The sequence below is a fragment of the Spodoptera frugiperda genome, chromosome 21 (assembly GCF_023101765.2).
Source record: "Spodoptera frugiperda isolate SF20-4 chromosome 21, AGI-APGP_CSIRO_Sfru_2.0, whole genome shotgun sequence".
Taxonomy (NCBI): domain Eukaryota; kingdom Metazoa; phylum Arthropoda; class Insecta; order Lepidoptera; family Noctuidae; genus Spodoptera; species Spodoptera frugiperda.
In genome coordinates this window covers 5,138,388-5,156,033 of record NC_064232.1, presented here as the reverse complement: position 1 = coordinate 5,156,033, position 17,646 = coordinate 5,138,388, and the positions used below count along the sequence as shown (strand labels likewise).

General features: G+C 40.3%; 1 protein-coding gene across 1 annotated transcript; it reads left to right on the top strand.

The window, feature by feature from the left end:
- Positions 1–10,251: 10,251 nt before the first annotated feature.
- Positions 10,252–16,155, top strand: LOC118280354 (vacuolar protein sorting-associated protein 37A). Its single transcript, XM_035600346.2, has 4 exons — positions 10,252–10,396; positions 10,551–11,051; positions 12,460–12,766; positions 15,364–16,155. Exons 2-4 carry the CDS (start codon positions 10,569–10,571, stop codon positions 15,492–15,494), a joined length of 921 nt encoding a protein of 306 aa, XP_035456239.1. The 5' UTR covers positions 10,252–10,396; positions 10,551–10,568; the 3' UTR covers positions 15,495–16,155.
- The last annotated feature ends 1,491 nt before the right edge of the window (positions 16,156–17,646 follow it).

The following is a 17,646-nucleotide window of genomic DNA, read 5'->3' as shown; positions in this document are numbered from 1 at the left end:
AAAGAATACGGATAACAATACGGCTCCAAATAAAAATAGTGTTGTAAGAATAATTAAGTGTTTTAACTGTCAGAGTGTTGGGCATCCTAGTTTTAAATGTCCTAAACCAATAGTAAAGTGCGATAATTGTAAGTTTATGGGACACGAGAGCTCCCACTGTCCTAGATTAAAAGATCAAAAAAATACTTCAAAGGATAAAGAGGTCCTCGAGGTTTCTTACACTAAAAATAGTAACGACAAGTACAAGCTAATGACAAATATCAATGGAATTGCTGTGGTGTGCCAGTTGGACTTAGGTAGCGAGGCCACACTAATTCGTAATAGTAATGCTTCACGACTAGGATTGAATTGGGAGAGGGTTGATAGCCCATATTTAAGAGGGTTAGGGAATGTACCATATTTACCTCTAGGGCGTACTTTAGTGAACATAGAGGTGCAGGGTATCTCGGAAAAGGATGTCGAGGTATTTATTGTAGATGACCACTTAATTAATTATGATGTTTTGCTAGGGCATAGTTTCACTGAAAGACCTACACTTAAAATAATTAAAACTCCAACAGATCTAATATTTGAGCGGGTAGGACAAGATACCCATCCTAAATTACATTTGTGTACAACTTGTGATGTTACAGTGGACATCGGTGAGATGGTGTCTGTACCTGTTAGGTCAAATGTTGCTTATACCGGAAATATTTATGTAGGCGGGTCGGTAAGAGGTTGCGCGGGTCATGAGCACTATCTCTTACCGGGAGAATATAAAATGCATAACTCTGAATGTCATTTATTAGTTCAAAATGTCGGTTCTAACCCAGTACACTTCAAAGAGAACACGCTCATTACACGCGCTCAGGTTGTAGATTCGAGTTATTTAGACTTACATGTTTTGAGTGTCGCGACTGATTTGAATAGTTACGTCTCTGTCACTCCGAATTGCGGAAATCAGTTGACGGTAGATCAAAACCGTCAATGCGTTAAATTGCTTGACAGATATAAGGACTGTTTCTCTAGCGGTTTGCACGACTTAGGCTTCACTAATGCTACGGAAATGGAAATTCACCTTAAGGATTCTGCCCCTGTTGTTTATAGGCCGTACCGGTTGCCTCATTCTGAGCGTAAACTAGTTCAGGATATGGTCACTGACATGATAGAACATGGTATCGTGCGAGAGTCCAACTCTCCATATGCCAGTCCAATAGTCTTGGTCAAAAAGAAATCGGGAGAAAAACGTCTTTGCGTTGACTATCGTGCCCTAAACAGTCGCACCAAGAGAGATCATTACCCCTTACCGAGAATTGATGACCTATTAGATCAGCTCTCAGGTCATTCTGTGTTCACGTCTCTTGATTTGGCCTCAGGCTATCACCAGATTGCTATAGCTGAGCAATCCAAAGAGAAAACTGCATTTGTCACACCCGACGGACAGTATGAGTATAATCGTATGCCCTTCGGGTTGGCAAATGCACCTGCAGTTTTCCAGAGAGCGATCCACAAGATTCTCAGTAAAACCAAAGTCGGATACATAGTTATATATATGGATGACATTCTGATACCGTCGAGGGATTTTGAGGAAGGACTGATACGTCTTGAAGAAGTTCTAGCCCTCCTACGTGAGGCAGGGTTAACTCTTAAGATGGAAAAATGTCAATTCTTCCAAGAACGCATCAATTTCCTTGGATTTGAAATTGATAAAGACGGTATCAGACCCGGAATTCAAAAGATTGAAGCAGTATCAAAGTTTCCTGCTCCTCGAAATCAACACGAGGTTAGAAGGTTTCTGGGACTCGCAAGTTTTTTTAGAAGGTTTGTGAAAGGATTTGCATTAATTGCCAGGCCTTTGACAAACCTATTGAAAAAGGATACACCTTGGATCTGGGGAAAGGTGCAAATGGAATCTTTCGATACCATTAAAAAGCACCTAACCGAGAGACCTGTTCTGGCCTTGTACAGCCCCGATGCCGAAACCCAGTTGCATACCGACGCGAGCAAATTCGGGGTTGCAGGCATCTTATTACAAAGAAAAGATTCCGATCCCTGGCGACCAATAGCATACTTTAGCCGCCAAACGACAGCCGATGAGATGAAGTTACACTCATTCGAGCTCGAGACACTTGCAGTCGTTTGTGCTTTGAATAAATTCCGTACGTATCTCATTGGCATGAAGTTCACTATAATAACCGACTGCAACGCGTTCACTAAGAGAGATCTCATACCCCGTATATCCAGATGGTGGATCCAATTTTTAGAATTTGATTGCGATATTGAGTATCGTCCTGGTGAAAGAATGTCGCATGTTGATGCACTCAGTAGGGGTCCAGTGTCAGTGCCATCGGAAGATACTCACATTCTAGACATTATGTCGATTAGTACAGAGGACTGGATTTCCACGGTTCAGTCCTCTGACGAAGAAGTCAGACGTATTAAAGATGTTCTAGAAGACCCGGAAACCTCTAAGATAGCAGGTATCCATAAGGAATACAAAATTAAAAACGGGCGAGTCTTTAAAATTTTAGGCGAGGATGTGTCTAGATGGGTGGTCCCAAAAGGCGTGCGTTGGCATCTCCTGAAGTCCAACCACGATGATGTGGGACACTTCGGGTTTGAGAAAACCTTGGACCGAATTAAATCACTCTTCTGGTTCCCGAAGATGCGGAAATTCGTAAAAAAATACGTAGCAGCATGTCTTGAGTGTGCTCTCCATAAACTACCTTCGGGAAGCAAAGAGGGGTTGCTTCACCCGATTCCCAAAATAGAGATACCGTTCCACACTTTACATGCGGACCACCTGGGTCCGTTTCCTCGAAGCAAGCGAGGATACACGTACATACTCGTGATAGTAGACGCGTTTACTAAGTACATCAGCATTTCACCGGTTCGAAGTACAAAAACCAAAGAGAGTATAAAAGTATTCAAGACTCTCTTTAGCTACTTTGGATCCCCCTCGCGGCTCATAACCGACAGAGGTACGAGTTTCACTAGCAAAAAGTTTAAGACGTTTGTACATTCTATTGGTGCAAAACACATCCTCAATTCTGTTGCCACACCGAGAGCAAATGGACAAGTCGAACGGTATAACCGAACGATTCTTGCATCTCTTGGGTCCATGGCTCACGGTAAAAACAAAAATTCTTGGGACGAACTTCTGCCAGACATTCAGCTAGGACTTAACACTACTGTTCATGATGTAACGAGGAAAACACCTACTGAGTTATTATTGGGTAGGACGGTGTCGAACCCGAGCCAAGGCATATTAAATGACGTAATCGATGACATAGAAGAGGGTAGTAATAAAACTTTACAAGAAATTAGATCCGAAGCTAGTGAACGAATTAAAAGAAATCAGGAGACAAATAAGATTCGGTATGACAAACACAGGAAAAACGCCACAAATTATAAGGAGGGCAATCTAGTTAGAATAGTGAGGGCTGTAGTATCGGCGCCGGGCCAATCAAAAAAGTTAGAAGCGAAATGTCAGGGCCCATACAGAATAAAGAAAGTCCTACCAAATGATCGATTCCTAGTTGTAGACACACCTTTAACTAGAAAAGGAGCGAAGTACGAATCAATTGTTGCTATTGACAAGATCTATCCGTGGTTGAGTTTTAATGCCCCTGCTTGCTCGTCCAGCGACGAAAATGACGATGAGAGTGAAATCTATTAAAATGAATTATTGTATTAATGAGATTGTATTCAATGAGATTGTATTTAATGTGATTGTATTTGATGTGATTGTAATTAATGGGATTGTATCTAATGTGGTTGTACTTGATTGTGATCATTGAATTATTTGATTTGTGACTTAATATTGAGATTAATTAGCTAGATGGCATCTGGTACTATAAACTTGCCATTCCTTTAGAGATGTTAAGTGAGGATGTTTTGAGTCGAGCAGGATTGGCGTTGGGATTCGCCGCTCAAGAGTGGCTCAAAATAAAAGGCTGCCGACGGAGTAATGGTGAAGGAAGTAGCCTTACTTCGTTGGGCAATAGATACAATTATGGATTAAGTGGAAATCGTTAGAAGGTCTGGTATATGAACTTACCTGCCCCTTAGAAATAGGTGAGGGTACTTTGAGTCGGGCAGGATTGGCGTTGGGATTCGCCGCCCAGGATTGACTCAAGTATCGCTGCCGAAGACGGAGTGATGGTGAAGGAAGTAACCTAACTTCGCTCGGCAATAGATACAATAGAATGATTGAGAATGTTTGGACCGGGCAGGATTGGCGTATGAACTCGTCGCCCATGAGTGGTTCAGACATTGCGGTTTGAGCGGTATGACAGTGAAGGAAGTAGCTGCCACATCGCTCAAGCCATAAAATAAGCGAATGTTTGGACCGGGCAGGATTGGCGTATGAACTCGCCGCCCATGAGTGGTTCAGACATTGCGGGTTGAGCGGTATGACAGTGAAGGAAGTAGCTGCCACATCGCTCAAGCCATAAAATAAGCGAATGTTTGGACCGGGCAGGATTGGCGTATGAACTCGTCGCCCATGAGTGGTTCAGACATTGCGGGTTGAGCGGTATGACAGTGAAGGAAGTAGCTGTCACATCGCTCAAGCCATAAGATAAGCGAATGTTTGGACCGGGCAGGATTGGCGTATGAACTCGCCGCCCATGAGTGGTTCAGACATTGCGGGTTGAGCGGTATGACAGTGAAGGAAGTAGCAGTCACATCGCTCAAGCCATAAAATAAGCGAACATATTTAAAATATTGTAAGTATATATATGGAATTGTATTGAAGATTATTGTCAATAAATAGAATGTAAACTCAATTTCATGCAATAATAAGAAACGAAGGGACTCGTTCTTGAAGGATGGCCGACTGTAACAATACTTATCTGGTTGAGGGTAGATTTACATTGTAATAGAGTGAACATTCAGTGGGTCTTGTTATAGTCGGGTTTTGCTTATGTCAGTGTGTCATTTTTCGAATCGTTCGCTGTAACTGTCAAGTGTAAATTCACATTCACTCGGAGGTAGCTGACAAGAGTCAGTCTTGAACGAGGTACCGGCGTGATAAGCTAAGGTTAGTAATGGTGTTAATATAAATTGAATTGTGTCTGATATTGTTAATAAATATTGTTATTGCGTTGATTTACCCATTCTTTTAATTCTATGATTCCCTCCTGAGGTCTAATTACACTACTGATAAGCCAACAGACGGATCACCTGATGGTAAGTAGGTAATCGGCACCGCCCATGGATACCCGAAACACCAGATGCATTAGAAGTGCGTTGCCGGCCTTTTGGGAATTGGGAGTTAGGAATTGAAGGGTTGTTAGGAATCTGAGATTGGGGAAGGGAAAGGGGGCATTTGGGCATCCAGTAACCTCACTCACACAAGGTAACACAATGCAAGCGTTATTTCACGTCGGTTTTTGGTGAGGCCATGGTATCGCTCAGATCGAGTTCAAAAGGCCCACTTAGTTTAACAAATAAATAAATATTTTATGATGAGATAGTCGTGGTGGCTCGGCGGTTTAAGACGCCCGCTCCTCATGCATGTGAGCGCAGGTTGGAGACCTACCAACGGAAAGTACCAATTATTTTTTTCCAAGTTATATGTACTTTCTAAGATTATTTACACAACATTGAGAAATTTTCTAAAAACCGAGAAAAATAGAAAAACCTAGTACCTAATATTTTGCTGATCCCGAGCTGCGGATTTACCAGGGTTCCGGTTCGAAAAGCAGGAGTAGGAACGGGGTGGTTTTTAGTCAGGAAGAGTCTGACACTCCCTCTCGTCTCGCCCAACGCGGAAGAAGTCATTGGATGATTTTCCGCTCTTAACCGTTTCCGTGCGGATGATGCCGCACAGGCACCATGTAAATCTATTGTATGGCGTATGGTGCCCGAGAGGATACAAAACTTTACAAAACTCGGCTTAAACGAGCCAGTGTCTTTAACCCTTATCATGACAGTGTTCGTTTTAAGTAATTTCGCAAATTAGCTGACATCAGTGTAAACCAAGTTGCCGACACATTTTATTATTGATTATAATTCTAACAGCCCACTTTCTGGAATGTTTCTCAAAAATCAAATGCTTTTGTCGTAAGGTTCATTGTTGCCTAAAAACGTACAAAGAGTGCGCTGTTCGCCGGCCCTTCGCCTACGAAGTACCGTATTTCCTTGCGTATACGGTTGATTATTGTTTAAAACTACGCCGTTCATAATTGTTGGCGCACAGTATAATATTTTGATAAACTAGACGGACAAAAGTCAATTTAGGACATGTCTTAAATGATCCTTCTAACGCCAAAGAATCATGACAAGCTGCTTTGCTCTGGTATTGGTACAAAATAATTTTGTCCCGCTAGTTTTTCATACTAACTGTGCTTTTTTACTGTGCTGTGTTTTTCATACTCAAGTGGTACGTGTATAAATTCTTTACAACACTTGAATAAATAAATCCATGAAATAATGCAAAAAGGTTTACGACCCCTAATATAAATTAGTCACTTACCTTCCATTTCCATAAAAACACACAGATCGTCACTTTTAAACGCACTGAACGAATTTACTGACTGCCTACAATAGATACACAATGTCAAATGATTATTTTAGCAAGTAGAAACACGAAAACAAGCTAAAAGTGACAATTCATGGCGGATGATTCCCCAGGGGAATCATCAAACTTTCTGGCGCTTGGTGCCTCAGAGGCATCACAGAATTTTTGTTTGACGCCAGGCACTAAAGATTGCTAAAAAGACTTCCGCACGGAATCGGTTAATAAAAAAGTAATACTTTGCTCGAGCCAGGAATCGAACCCGCGGAGCCCTTGCCTAGCAGTCGCACTTGCGACCACTCGACCAACGAGACAGTTATATATTTTTTTTATTATTTTAAAAAACCTTGCCCCACACTAGGATTTTCTCCTGTGTTGTAGGTGCGTTTACAAATATACAAGTTCACATACCTACACATGACACCCAGACCCGAAACAACAATTTGTAGATCACACAAAGAGTTGCTCCGTGCGGGAATCGAACCCGCTACCCGTTGCGTGGCAGCCAGTTGCCCAGCCACCGCACCACCCGTGCAGTCATTTATTTACTCTTTAGTAGGAAATTACGTTTAGTACCTAATGCCTAATGGTAGACATTAATTTTATATTTTTAGCATGTTTTTGCCAATGACAATTTTCGTGTCATTGTCGCCTTTATTATTATTATTTGTATATTTTTGAATTTGCAAACAATAAAAAATCATAATGAAACCTGTCTATTAGTCAGTTTGTATAGTATTGAATTCTGTACCCTTAGTACGAGTTTGCTTAACGTTGAACGAAAACGAAATGAGAGCGCGATCGGCGTTCTGATTGGCGGGCGTGAATAAACCAACCAATCAGAACGCGCAATGCAGTCTCGTTTCGATCTCGTTAAACGTAAAGGAAACTCGTACTAAGGCTAGTGTTAAAGGTGTACAATGTTAGCACGTTCGTGGACAATACTATCTCACAGGTTGCAGCTACTAAGACACTACTTTTTTCGTATATTGCCCACAGGCGTAGTTACACGTAATACAAAAATGTAAAATAATGTAGTGACAAGTACAAAAGACGTAATTATACCTGTGATGACAGAACAACATGCCGTTCTTTACAATAGTATGAAAAATCAGTTGTTGTGAGGCGTACTGATTTCATGGAACTAAAAACTGATACGTCGACAGGCGTACAGGGGCCTTAGTCTGCTATTACAATTGTGTCAGAATGGTCGATCACTGAGCAGTGCGAGAGGGACGGAGCTATACAACCTACATAGCTCCGTCCCTCTCGCACTGCTCAGACTAAGGCCCCTGTTGTATCACTTTAGGCTATCTAGACGCCTGTGGCCGTTACTGACCACCAACGTGTTAGCCTTCATCGGCACATACGAGTCTATCGGTAGACTATATGCCTCCTCTATATACAAAATTGCCATAATCTGAGCGCGATTCCGTCATCCGCGCCGGGACTGACACAAAGTCCTGAAAAGGAAGGATCCTCCGAGTACGCGTGTACAGAAGAGATGATGACGGGGTATGAAAATTAAAAATCTATTCAGTTAGGTAATGAAAAATATTAGACACGTATTTTTTATTTTGTCATATAAGATAACAATACTTAGATAAAAAGAATCAAAGTTTAGGAGTGGGTTAAAGTGTGTGTGGCAAATACGTCATTTCTAACTTTTCTAAGTACAAAATGTACCTAGAAGAAGTGACATCACGCGATATTTCGACTCGATACACGGGTCAAACACAAAAGGAGAAAAAAAGATAGGTGTACCTATCTTCGAAGGAAAATAAAAAATACGTGTCTAATGTTTTAAAATAATTTACAAGACGGACATTAAAATAAAAATTATTCTTCTAGCCTGTTGATCTAGAATTTCTAGCCATTGTCTATGCGGGTCGCCACACAGTATTTTAACGAGTGAAACCATGAAACGGAAATAGTGTACCTATACCTATTTCCCAAAATTATTTACAGATTTAGCAAATTACTTAAAAGCTAGCTAACTTTTGGCTAATTTTAAAAATAGTCGCCTTAGTAACCGAATAAATGACTAGGTACTTAGGTATGTATGTAGATAAGATCATTTTCTAGAAATTGCATTAGGTATTATGATTCTAATTGACATAATAGGTATTAAATAGTGTCTGCACGGGCAAAAGTATTTATAGTAGTAAGTATTAATAGTCTCGGCGGTATTTCCGAACCAATACGACCTTCAAACATTCAAGAAAAGAGCATACACCTTTTTAAAAAAAAGGCCGGCAACGCACCTGTGGCTCCTCTGGTGTTGCGGGTGTCAATGGGCGGCGCTGATCGCTTACCATCAGGTGACTCGTTTGCTCGTTTGCCTCCTATTCCATAAAAAAAAATTCGCTATGTGCTATTTAGTGGTTTTCGGTTTTGTAGGCAGTTTAAATTATTTTTATGGTTAGGTATAAGCTGCTAACTGGTGGGTCACCTGATGGTAAGCAATCGCCGCCGCCCCTGGACACCTGCTTAGTTGCCTCTACTACTGCGATAAACTCGAGAAAAGCGTTTATGAGATGTTCTCTGGGAGTGACGGCTTGTCGAAGTTTGGGCAGACAAACGTGGCCCATAGCCGTTCTTGTTGGCGTCCTTTTGGGGGTTAGGAATTAAAGGGTTGTTGGGGAATGGATTGAAAATGTTAGGAAGGGGGGTAATTAGGCCTCCGGTAACCTCATTCACACAACGAAACATAACGCAAGCGTTGTTTAACGTCAGTTTTTCTGCGAGGCCGTGGTATCACTCGAGCCGGCCCGTTCGTGCCGTGCCGGTTACCGGGGTTCCGGTTTAAAAAGCAAGGGTAGGAACGGGTTGGTTTTTAGTCAGCAAGAGTCTGATACTCCCTCTAGCCTCACCAAAGGCGGGAGAGTCATTGGATGATTGCAACCCCCTTTACAATCTATTTTTTATGCCTACGCACTTAGAACACGAGCTTTTTCGTTACCTGATTTATTTCGCAAGTAGGGCTACATGGCTTTGTGGTTATAGCTGCTAATAGTAGCTATTCCATTCAAGGTTCGTTGCAAATACCTACATTGGATTGGCCTCCCTTCCCTATAAAAAGAGAGAAGTTCAACTAAAACTTCTAAACGCCTATTTGACACCACCATGCCATTTGGTGCTAATGAATTGTATCCGTCAGACTGATTTTAGTGAACTGATTTCCCGCTCCGTAGCTTTCCTCCAAAAACGAATCGAGAAGCGAGTACAAGAAAAGTAAGTAGTCAAATCAATAAAAAACAAACATAGAGCAATGGCGAATATAAATACGAGGCCCGCGTTGCTCTATGAAAACAAATGATCAACTTCCATTAATTATGATAATAAAGAAAATATTATACGAGAAGAAAAATAAACCCATCTTTAGAACAATAACATTGTAAAAAAATGTTTATTACTTGGAAAAATCTAAATTTCGACGCTTTAAGTTAGTTTTTATTTCTTTTTAGGTATTTTTATGTGGCAAATACTTTAGTAATAATTCATATTATTGTTTAGTTTATACATATTTATTTAAGTTACATATTTTTTAACTAGTTATTATGTTTAGAAAATGTATTTTTATATAATTTCATCGTAAGAAATAAAGTCTAGTTATGGAGAAACAAAACGTATTACATTTGACATTTCCTTTCAAATTACGCCCTCCTATTGGTTGAAAATTGTTAACAAGTTTAACCAGCCAATCAGAATCTTTCATCATTACGTGACGGCGACCCAGGTCTTGACATTCTGTCATGTGTCATGGATAAATGACAATTTGACACTGTTTCATTGAAAGTTTATTGTATTGATCGCGAAATATCCCAAATATTTTGGAAAATTCCTTTCTAACATAGTTTTAATATTAAAAGGACTTCTATTACAAAACTTCAGGTACATTACCGCTATTTCGTACATCAACTAACGTCTAAAAGTGTACTTTTAACAAGAAAGAAGCGTAAACACAAATACATTGCTGTCCATTTTCCGAATATCACAAAAACATTAATTGGAACGTATTGTAATTGGATTCCCGTTAACTTTACAGTAACTACAGCGTCCGAAGATGTTGCCGCGACAGTATTACAGCGAGCAAGACATAAGAAAACGGCAAATTGATACGCTGAAAATATTCAACGATCATGTGACAGAAGTCAATGAAAACTCTGAATACAGAGTGGAATTTGTGGCTGACGGTAAAAATATGAGCTTGTTAGTGATATTAGGGCCTGATTTCCCTAATGAAAAGCCTTCAATCTTCGTCAATCCGCCTATACCTCACCCTTGGATCGGAGAAAATTCAAACCAGGTTGTTGGTGCTCCAGGACTCTTGAACTATACCTTACATTCAGATTTGGGACGTGTAGTCCAAGCAATTATAAGGGAGTTTCAGAAATCTATGCCAAAATTCTCTAATTCTGACGATGTGTCTAGAAGTAACGATGTGAGTCCGCAGTCGAATTATAGCGGACAGTCGTTGATGTTTCCGGAGTTAAACGAATGCTGTATTGAGGAGTTGCAGGAAATTTTGCAAAATACCGATTTACAGGTGCGTTTGGTTTTTTGTATTACTCTTTTAACACTTTGACCGCCACATCAATAAAGAAAAAAATTATCCCTGTGCCACGCTACAAATTTTATCTTTAATACAAACAACTATAAATCTGTTTTTCTGTATGTTTATTATGTATTGTAAAATAGTTATATTTTTGTCGACATTTGCCAACGAAAGTGTAATGAGCATATTCTGGGGCCTTAGTCTGCTATTACAATTGCAAGAGGGACGGAGCTATGCAACCTACATAGCTCCGTCCCTCTTGCACTGCTCAATGATCGACCATTCTGACACAATTGTAATAGCAGACTAAGGCCCCTGATTTGTCAAGTATAGCCAACTGTGGCGGTCAAAGAATTAATACCATAAGAAAAAGGTAGCAAAGTAGCAGTATGACACTTATTTGAATGTAATTATAGTTATTTTGATGATGTAAAATTTTCATAGTAGCTGTGTTATTTTTAAAGGTTATTCTACATAATTTAGGTGTAGATTATCTATCATATAATCCATAATCCAGAACGCACAAACCAATTTCCATGGTTTTGCAGGAACCAACCAATTCCTAATTCAAACTAAAATACCGTTTATCTCAGAATAGTGGATATGTCACATAATGACTTCTTGCAATAAGCTGAAAATATATTTTACATTACATTTCATGTATTTATCAAAACAAGTATTTAATTGTAAGAATTGTAGATAAATTCTACAGTATTTTTTAATTTAATTATTTACAAAACAGCCAGCGTTACATATAATTTACAATAGGTTATGTGAATTACAGCTTCGGCTAATAACTAATAGGTTTGTCTTGTAAGTTGAATTTGTGTGGACTTAATAAAATTAATAAAATAAAATCAAGAACAACTTAGATTTACTACTTAGATTTTGGAATAATGATTTAAGATACGAGTTGGTGTTCAAATGGCTTTAATAAAAAAAAAAACAATGTCATGCCGATTATCCCCGAAAGGATAAGCAGAGGTATACATTACGGCATATAATGCCAATTACAATGTACACCCACTTTTCACAATTTATGTTGTAAGTCCCATGTAATTATGTGGTGAGCCTATTACCATATACTGGGCACAATTCCACACTGTGCTACTACTAAGAAAAAAGCTCAGTAAAACTTTGCCTGACCCGGGAATCGAACCCGAGACCTCTTGTCGAGACCAACGAGGCAGACGATTTAATAATAGTTATGTTGTTTAATACTTTAAACGCCACAGGGGTCACCGGTGACCGACGTTAGCGGAGGATTTGCCTTCAACATTTTTCTATTGCCAGTCAAATACTTAAATTTAGGTTTTATATTTTCTGTACTTAATCCCAAGCCTCCAGCCTTCGCCATTGCCTTCACATTTAAATCTATTTCTTTGTATTCATATTTCAGGATAAAATAATAGAAGTGAACCCCCAACTAGTAGAAATAGACCTTGAGACAGAAGAATTAATGACCAATATTGAACGAATAGCCCAAGAGAATATTGCAAAGCAACAAGCGTTGGATGATTTAAAGACAGAAGTGATTGACCGTATCTCAACTATCGTTCAAATGAAAATGAACTTTGAGGAGCTGAATAGAAAGCATATGAAGCTGGCGGAGATGTACGATCCTCATCGGATCAGGGATTGCTTGAAGGAGGCTGCGTTGAAGGCTGATGAGGAGTCTGAAGTTATTGCGGAGCAGTTTCTTACAGGTACAATGAAATGAATTTATTTTTTGTAATAATAAGGAATAATTTTTTGTAAAAAAAAATTACAAGTACAATGGTGGTCTCATGCGGCTGACCACCGCTAAGTTAATGTTTGCTGCATCTGATGAGAGCTTTTCAAACGTAAAATTAAGTTGTCCGTCAGTCTCAGTGGCAGTGGAACTAGGTGCTTGTTCCAAATTGTAGTTTCGAATGAAACGAGGAAGAAACTCCATCGTTACTCTTTCCAAAAAATATGTTGTTTATATAATCTCTCTGATACATTAATAGGGATCTGGATCAAAAATTAATTATTACATCTTTTCAATACAATAAAATTCATATTCATAAAGGAGATGGCTAAATGACTGACCCAGGCATAATAATAAGAATACGAATTTCACGCTAACCCGTATCATTTAAATATTCACTTATGAATTATTTTGTGTTTAACTAATTCTTATAACTTGGTGAACAAAAATTACCGATTTAATAATAAGTTGTTTAACAAAAAATAAGTTTAAAAATTGATTTTTTTCTGTTGTGGTTTGACATGACAACACGGAAGTAGGTACTGCAAGCTATTATTAGGACATTAATTTCCCCGAAAATCAAATCGAAATAATTAAACGAACATCAATTTTTAATAACGGTAATATAATGACTTTTTTCCGAAACCAAATAATTGTAAATGTTTTGATCGACACAAAATATATATTTTGTATAAGATTGTACAATCTTACTATATATTTTGTGTCTGTCCTTGGTTACCTTGTGTTCATTATCTAGTATAAGCAGAATTGTTTACCTATCTACCTCATATATAAATAACTTTCGGCTCAGGTACATCAAAACGCCTTGGTAAAAGTTCACAGCAATGTGTTGTAGTTTGAAGTTTTTGTAACGTTGTTTGACGTAGGAACGCTACTTTATTTTCAGGATTGCGCAGATATGCCAAGTTTTTGGACCTTCTTAATTACAAAATATCAATTTTTAATTATGCGGCTTTATTTATTGCTAGGTACCATATTTATACAATATTTATTTGTACGGGTTACGACGTCCATACTTTGGTTTAGCCATGTCCTTTGATGAATTACTTAATTTTCGACTTTTCTAGCTAAATTTCGAGAAATAAGTCTGCTATTTGACGTCAAAATCGGATGACGTCATAATAGAGTATTTCATACAAAGTTCATAGAAAATATCGTTTTTGACGTTTCGAAAAAGGTATTTAATTTGACTAGTAGGAAACATGCCTATTGATCCTTTTAAAATCCTTCCGCTCTCTAGCCCCGCCCCATGACTGAATCAGGCGGATCTGTCCTCCATTATACATAGTTGATTGGATAGCTAAGTTTGCGTATAAACAATGGTTTAAGTTGTTGTCATCATCATCAGCCGAGAGACGTCCACTGCTGAACAAAGGCCTCCCCCTTAGTCATCCACGTAGAACGACAAGCCGCCACCTGCATCCACTGGCTCTCCACTCTGACGATGTCGTCGGTCCACCTAGTGGGAGGTCTACCCACGTTACGTCTTCCGGTCCGCGGTCGCCACTCAGTCACCTTCCTGGCCCAGTGGCCATCAGTCCTCAGCGACGTGGCCTGCCCATTGCCACTTAAGTTGTTATAAATTGAGTTTATTATGTGTATCTCGGGTTCCATTCCTCAGAGATCACCCGTGAGTAGTAAGGCCAGCCATACACGGACTGCTTCAAGCAGTTATAACCGACTGCTTAAAGCCGCGACTGCGCGATGAACTATAGCCATTCATTCGCTGCCGTACACACGACTGCTCGAGCAGTCGCGACCACTTCAAGCCGTCAATTGCATGATGAGATTGCATCGTGTCGACCGCTCGCGAGTGGTTGCGAGGCATACACGGACTGCTCGAGCCGTTGACTGCGCTAGAGCAGTCGACAGCACTCCGACTTCCCTCCCCCCGCCCTTTGCGGCCTCGCGGCGTCTGCTGAAAAAATCAAAAGAAAATCAAGAGCTGTTGGGTACACGCTACCCAACTGCTCGAGCAGTCAACAACCAACGGCTCAAGCAGTCGACGCCGACCGCTCGAGCGGTCCGTGTATTTCGCTCAGCCGCTAACTGCTCGAGCAGTCCGTGTACGGCCGCCCTAAAAGTAATATTTTGTACGAAGATTTTAGGACATACGAGTTTTAAATTGTTCATGGTATATTGAAACCTATGCACAAAGAGGAGTGAACGGAGGGGAGGGAGGCCTTTTGCCCTGCAGTGGAAGGGTGTTTCTTCAAAAACTTTAACTTTCATTTAACAAATCATTATTCTCCCGCCTTATTAAGCATCGTGGTAGCTTATTGTCATCCTTATTTTTATTGGATTGGTTGAGAGCAGTGTCACAGCTTAATTTATTGAAAACAAATTTTGTGTTTCAATCGACAGAATTGTTAACTTTTGGTTGAGGATAATGACGTCGTTTACTTTTTGTGTATTGTTTTTTTTTTTTGAAAATCACTTGAGACCGCTACGGCAGAAAATAAATAAAATGTTTTTTTTTCTAAATTTATCAGCAAACAAAAAAATTGTTTATTTATCAAAATTTTCTATATTTTATGTCTCGATTTTCAGGTCAAATGCCGGTAGAAACGTTCATAGCGAAATTCGCTGAGAAACGGGGGCTCGGTCAGGCAAGACGGGCTCGGGAAGAGAGGATCGCTCACCAACTGGCACAACTAGACAGAGCCACGACCAAAAGCTAGAAAAAAAAATCTACACATTCCATTTGACAGCTGTCAAAGTTCCCGCTAATATTATCTAATATGGCGTCTTTAGTTATTATGTTTTTCGACTTAGGGTCGATTTATACTAGCGCAGAGTCGAAGCGCATCGAAGCGTCTTTTCAAAACGGAACATAACAAATTCAACCTTAATTCCGCAGCGTAACGCACACGTTACTTCTGAGATTTGAAAAAGGCGTGCGCATTCGTCGGAATTCGCGCGTCTGCGCGCGAACAAAATTCGCTAGAATTCGCTTTGGTTGTAAAGAATTTGACGCTTTGATGCGCTAGTATATATTGACCCTTATTCACGTAATTATTTGACGAGAAAGAGGAACACGACTTGTATTAAGGCGCGGGCACACCGCGATGCACGGAGAGTTTACCTGTATTAAGCTTCTCTTTGTTACATTAACAATACATTAGATTTTTTGTTTGAATTCCGCTTATACATGTATTTTTAACCACTCTTGATGTGTGCAATATAGCACTCTCGCATGTTATGTGCACCTCTGCTGCATGAGCATTTAATTGCGGGCGGGAGGGTGGTACTGCATACCGCATGTTAAAAAATACATCTAAAAGCGGAATTAAAACTAAAAATCTATTGTATTGTTAGTGTAGCATGGATTTCCGCAAAGTACCGCCTGATTCTATTCTATATATTCACTTTGTTAGAAAATGTATGTGGTTGTGTCCGACTCCGGCTCAAAGCAGGAGTAGGAACGGGATAGTTTTTAATCAGTAAGAGTCTGACCCTCCCTCCCGCCTCACCCAAGGCGGGTGAAGTAATTGGAGGGCTCAAAACAAGCCTCTCCATGCGCCATGCCACGCTATACATGGTCGTGGGTAGGGTTCCCAACTATACTGTTAAAAACAGTATTATACTGTTTTTCACTAAATTATACTTTTTACTGTTGAACAATAATAAAGTATACAAAATACTGTTTTCAAAATGGTGTTAAATGTTAGACGTCGCTAAAATACTCGACCTAAATATACTTTATTTCTTGTGCTGCGTGGGTCGCATTCGTGTGCTGCAGTGAAAACGTAGACCCATAGTGTCAAATAAATTAATGCACGCAGCTACAATTCCCCAACAACCTTTAAATTCCTAACCCCCAAAAGGCCGGCAACGCACTCGTAACGCCTCTGGTGTTTCAAGTGTCCATGGGCCGCGGCGATTGCTTACCATCAGGTGATCCGTCTGCTCGTTAACCAGCGTGTTCTGCACAGCATGCGCCGCGGCAGGCCCGCGCCTTTACAACGTTGCGGGTGTGACACAGTAAGTGCGGTATGCAACGACTAATTTTTCATCTACCCGGGATTCGAATACCAACGCAGACACTGATGAACAACTCCAACCAGCCAATAGTGTTGCGCGCGCCTGTGCGCGTGATTCTCGGTAGAGGGCGCACAACTCGCGCTACAATCGCCGCGTCGTGTGTCGCGGAATGCTGCTCATGAATATGAGCCTCTAGCATGGTATGAAACTAGTCGAGTTCCTCGTCAAACAGTTACGTGAGTAAGCTGATAACATAATAATTAATTTAGTATGTCTCACGAAAGTTTTAATATAGGTAAACAATTAATATGGCGTCGTTTGTATTGTGCTTTCTTGTTGAATTATGTGATCGCAGTATTTATTAATTACTGAGTAGGTGTAGATGCTAGCATATGAAGGTCCGCGCGCGCCTCAAAGAGCCATCAGACCACCACAGATGGGCCTAATAGGCAGTGGCGTAACTATACCGTTCGGGGCCTGCGGCAAATTCGTTGGATGAGCCCCTTTTCCCAATAGAAAAAATAATAGTTCAGGTGTCAATTTTTCAACTGGGACACTACCCGGCGCGGGGCCCATGGCATTTTGCCGGCTTGCCACCCTATAGTTATCCCACTGCCAGTAGGGCTGATGCCTGATCCGCAGCTGCGGACTACCTAGCGGGTTTACCGGGGCCCTGGCTCGAAAAGCAGGAGTAGGAACGGGGTGGTTTTTACTCAGTAAGAGTCTGACACTCCCTCTCGCCCCGCCCTGGCGAGAGAAGTCATTGGATGATTTCCCCCCCTAAAAAAAATATTTTTGGGGAGAAAGACTAGGGAGTGTGGAAACGTTGTTGATTTTTTTTAAATATTA

Coding starts and splice junctions, on each gene's coding strand:
- LOC118280354 (XM_035600346.2), top strand. CDS start 10,569: ATGTTGCCGCGACAGTATTACAGCGAGCAAGACATAAGAAAACGGCAA. Junction 11,052..12,459: donor TGCAAAATACCGATTTACAG/GTGCGTTTGGTT, acceptor TTCATATTTCAG/GATAAAATAATAGAAGTGAA. Junction 12,767..15,363: donor TGCGGAGCAGTTTCTTACAG/GTACAATGAAAT, acceptor CTCGATTTTCAG/GTCAAATGCCGGTAGAAACG.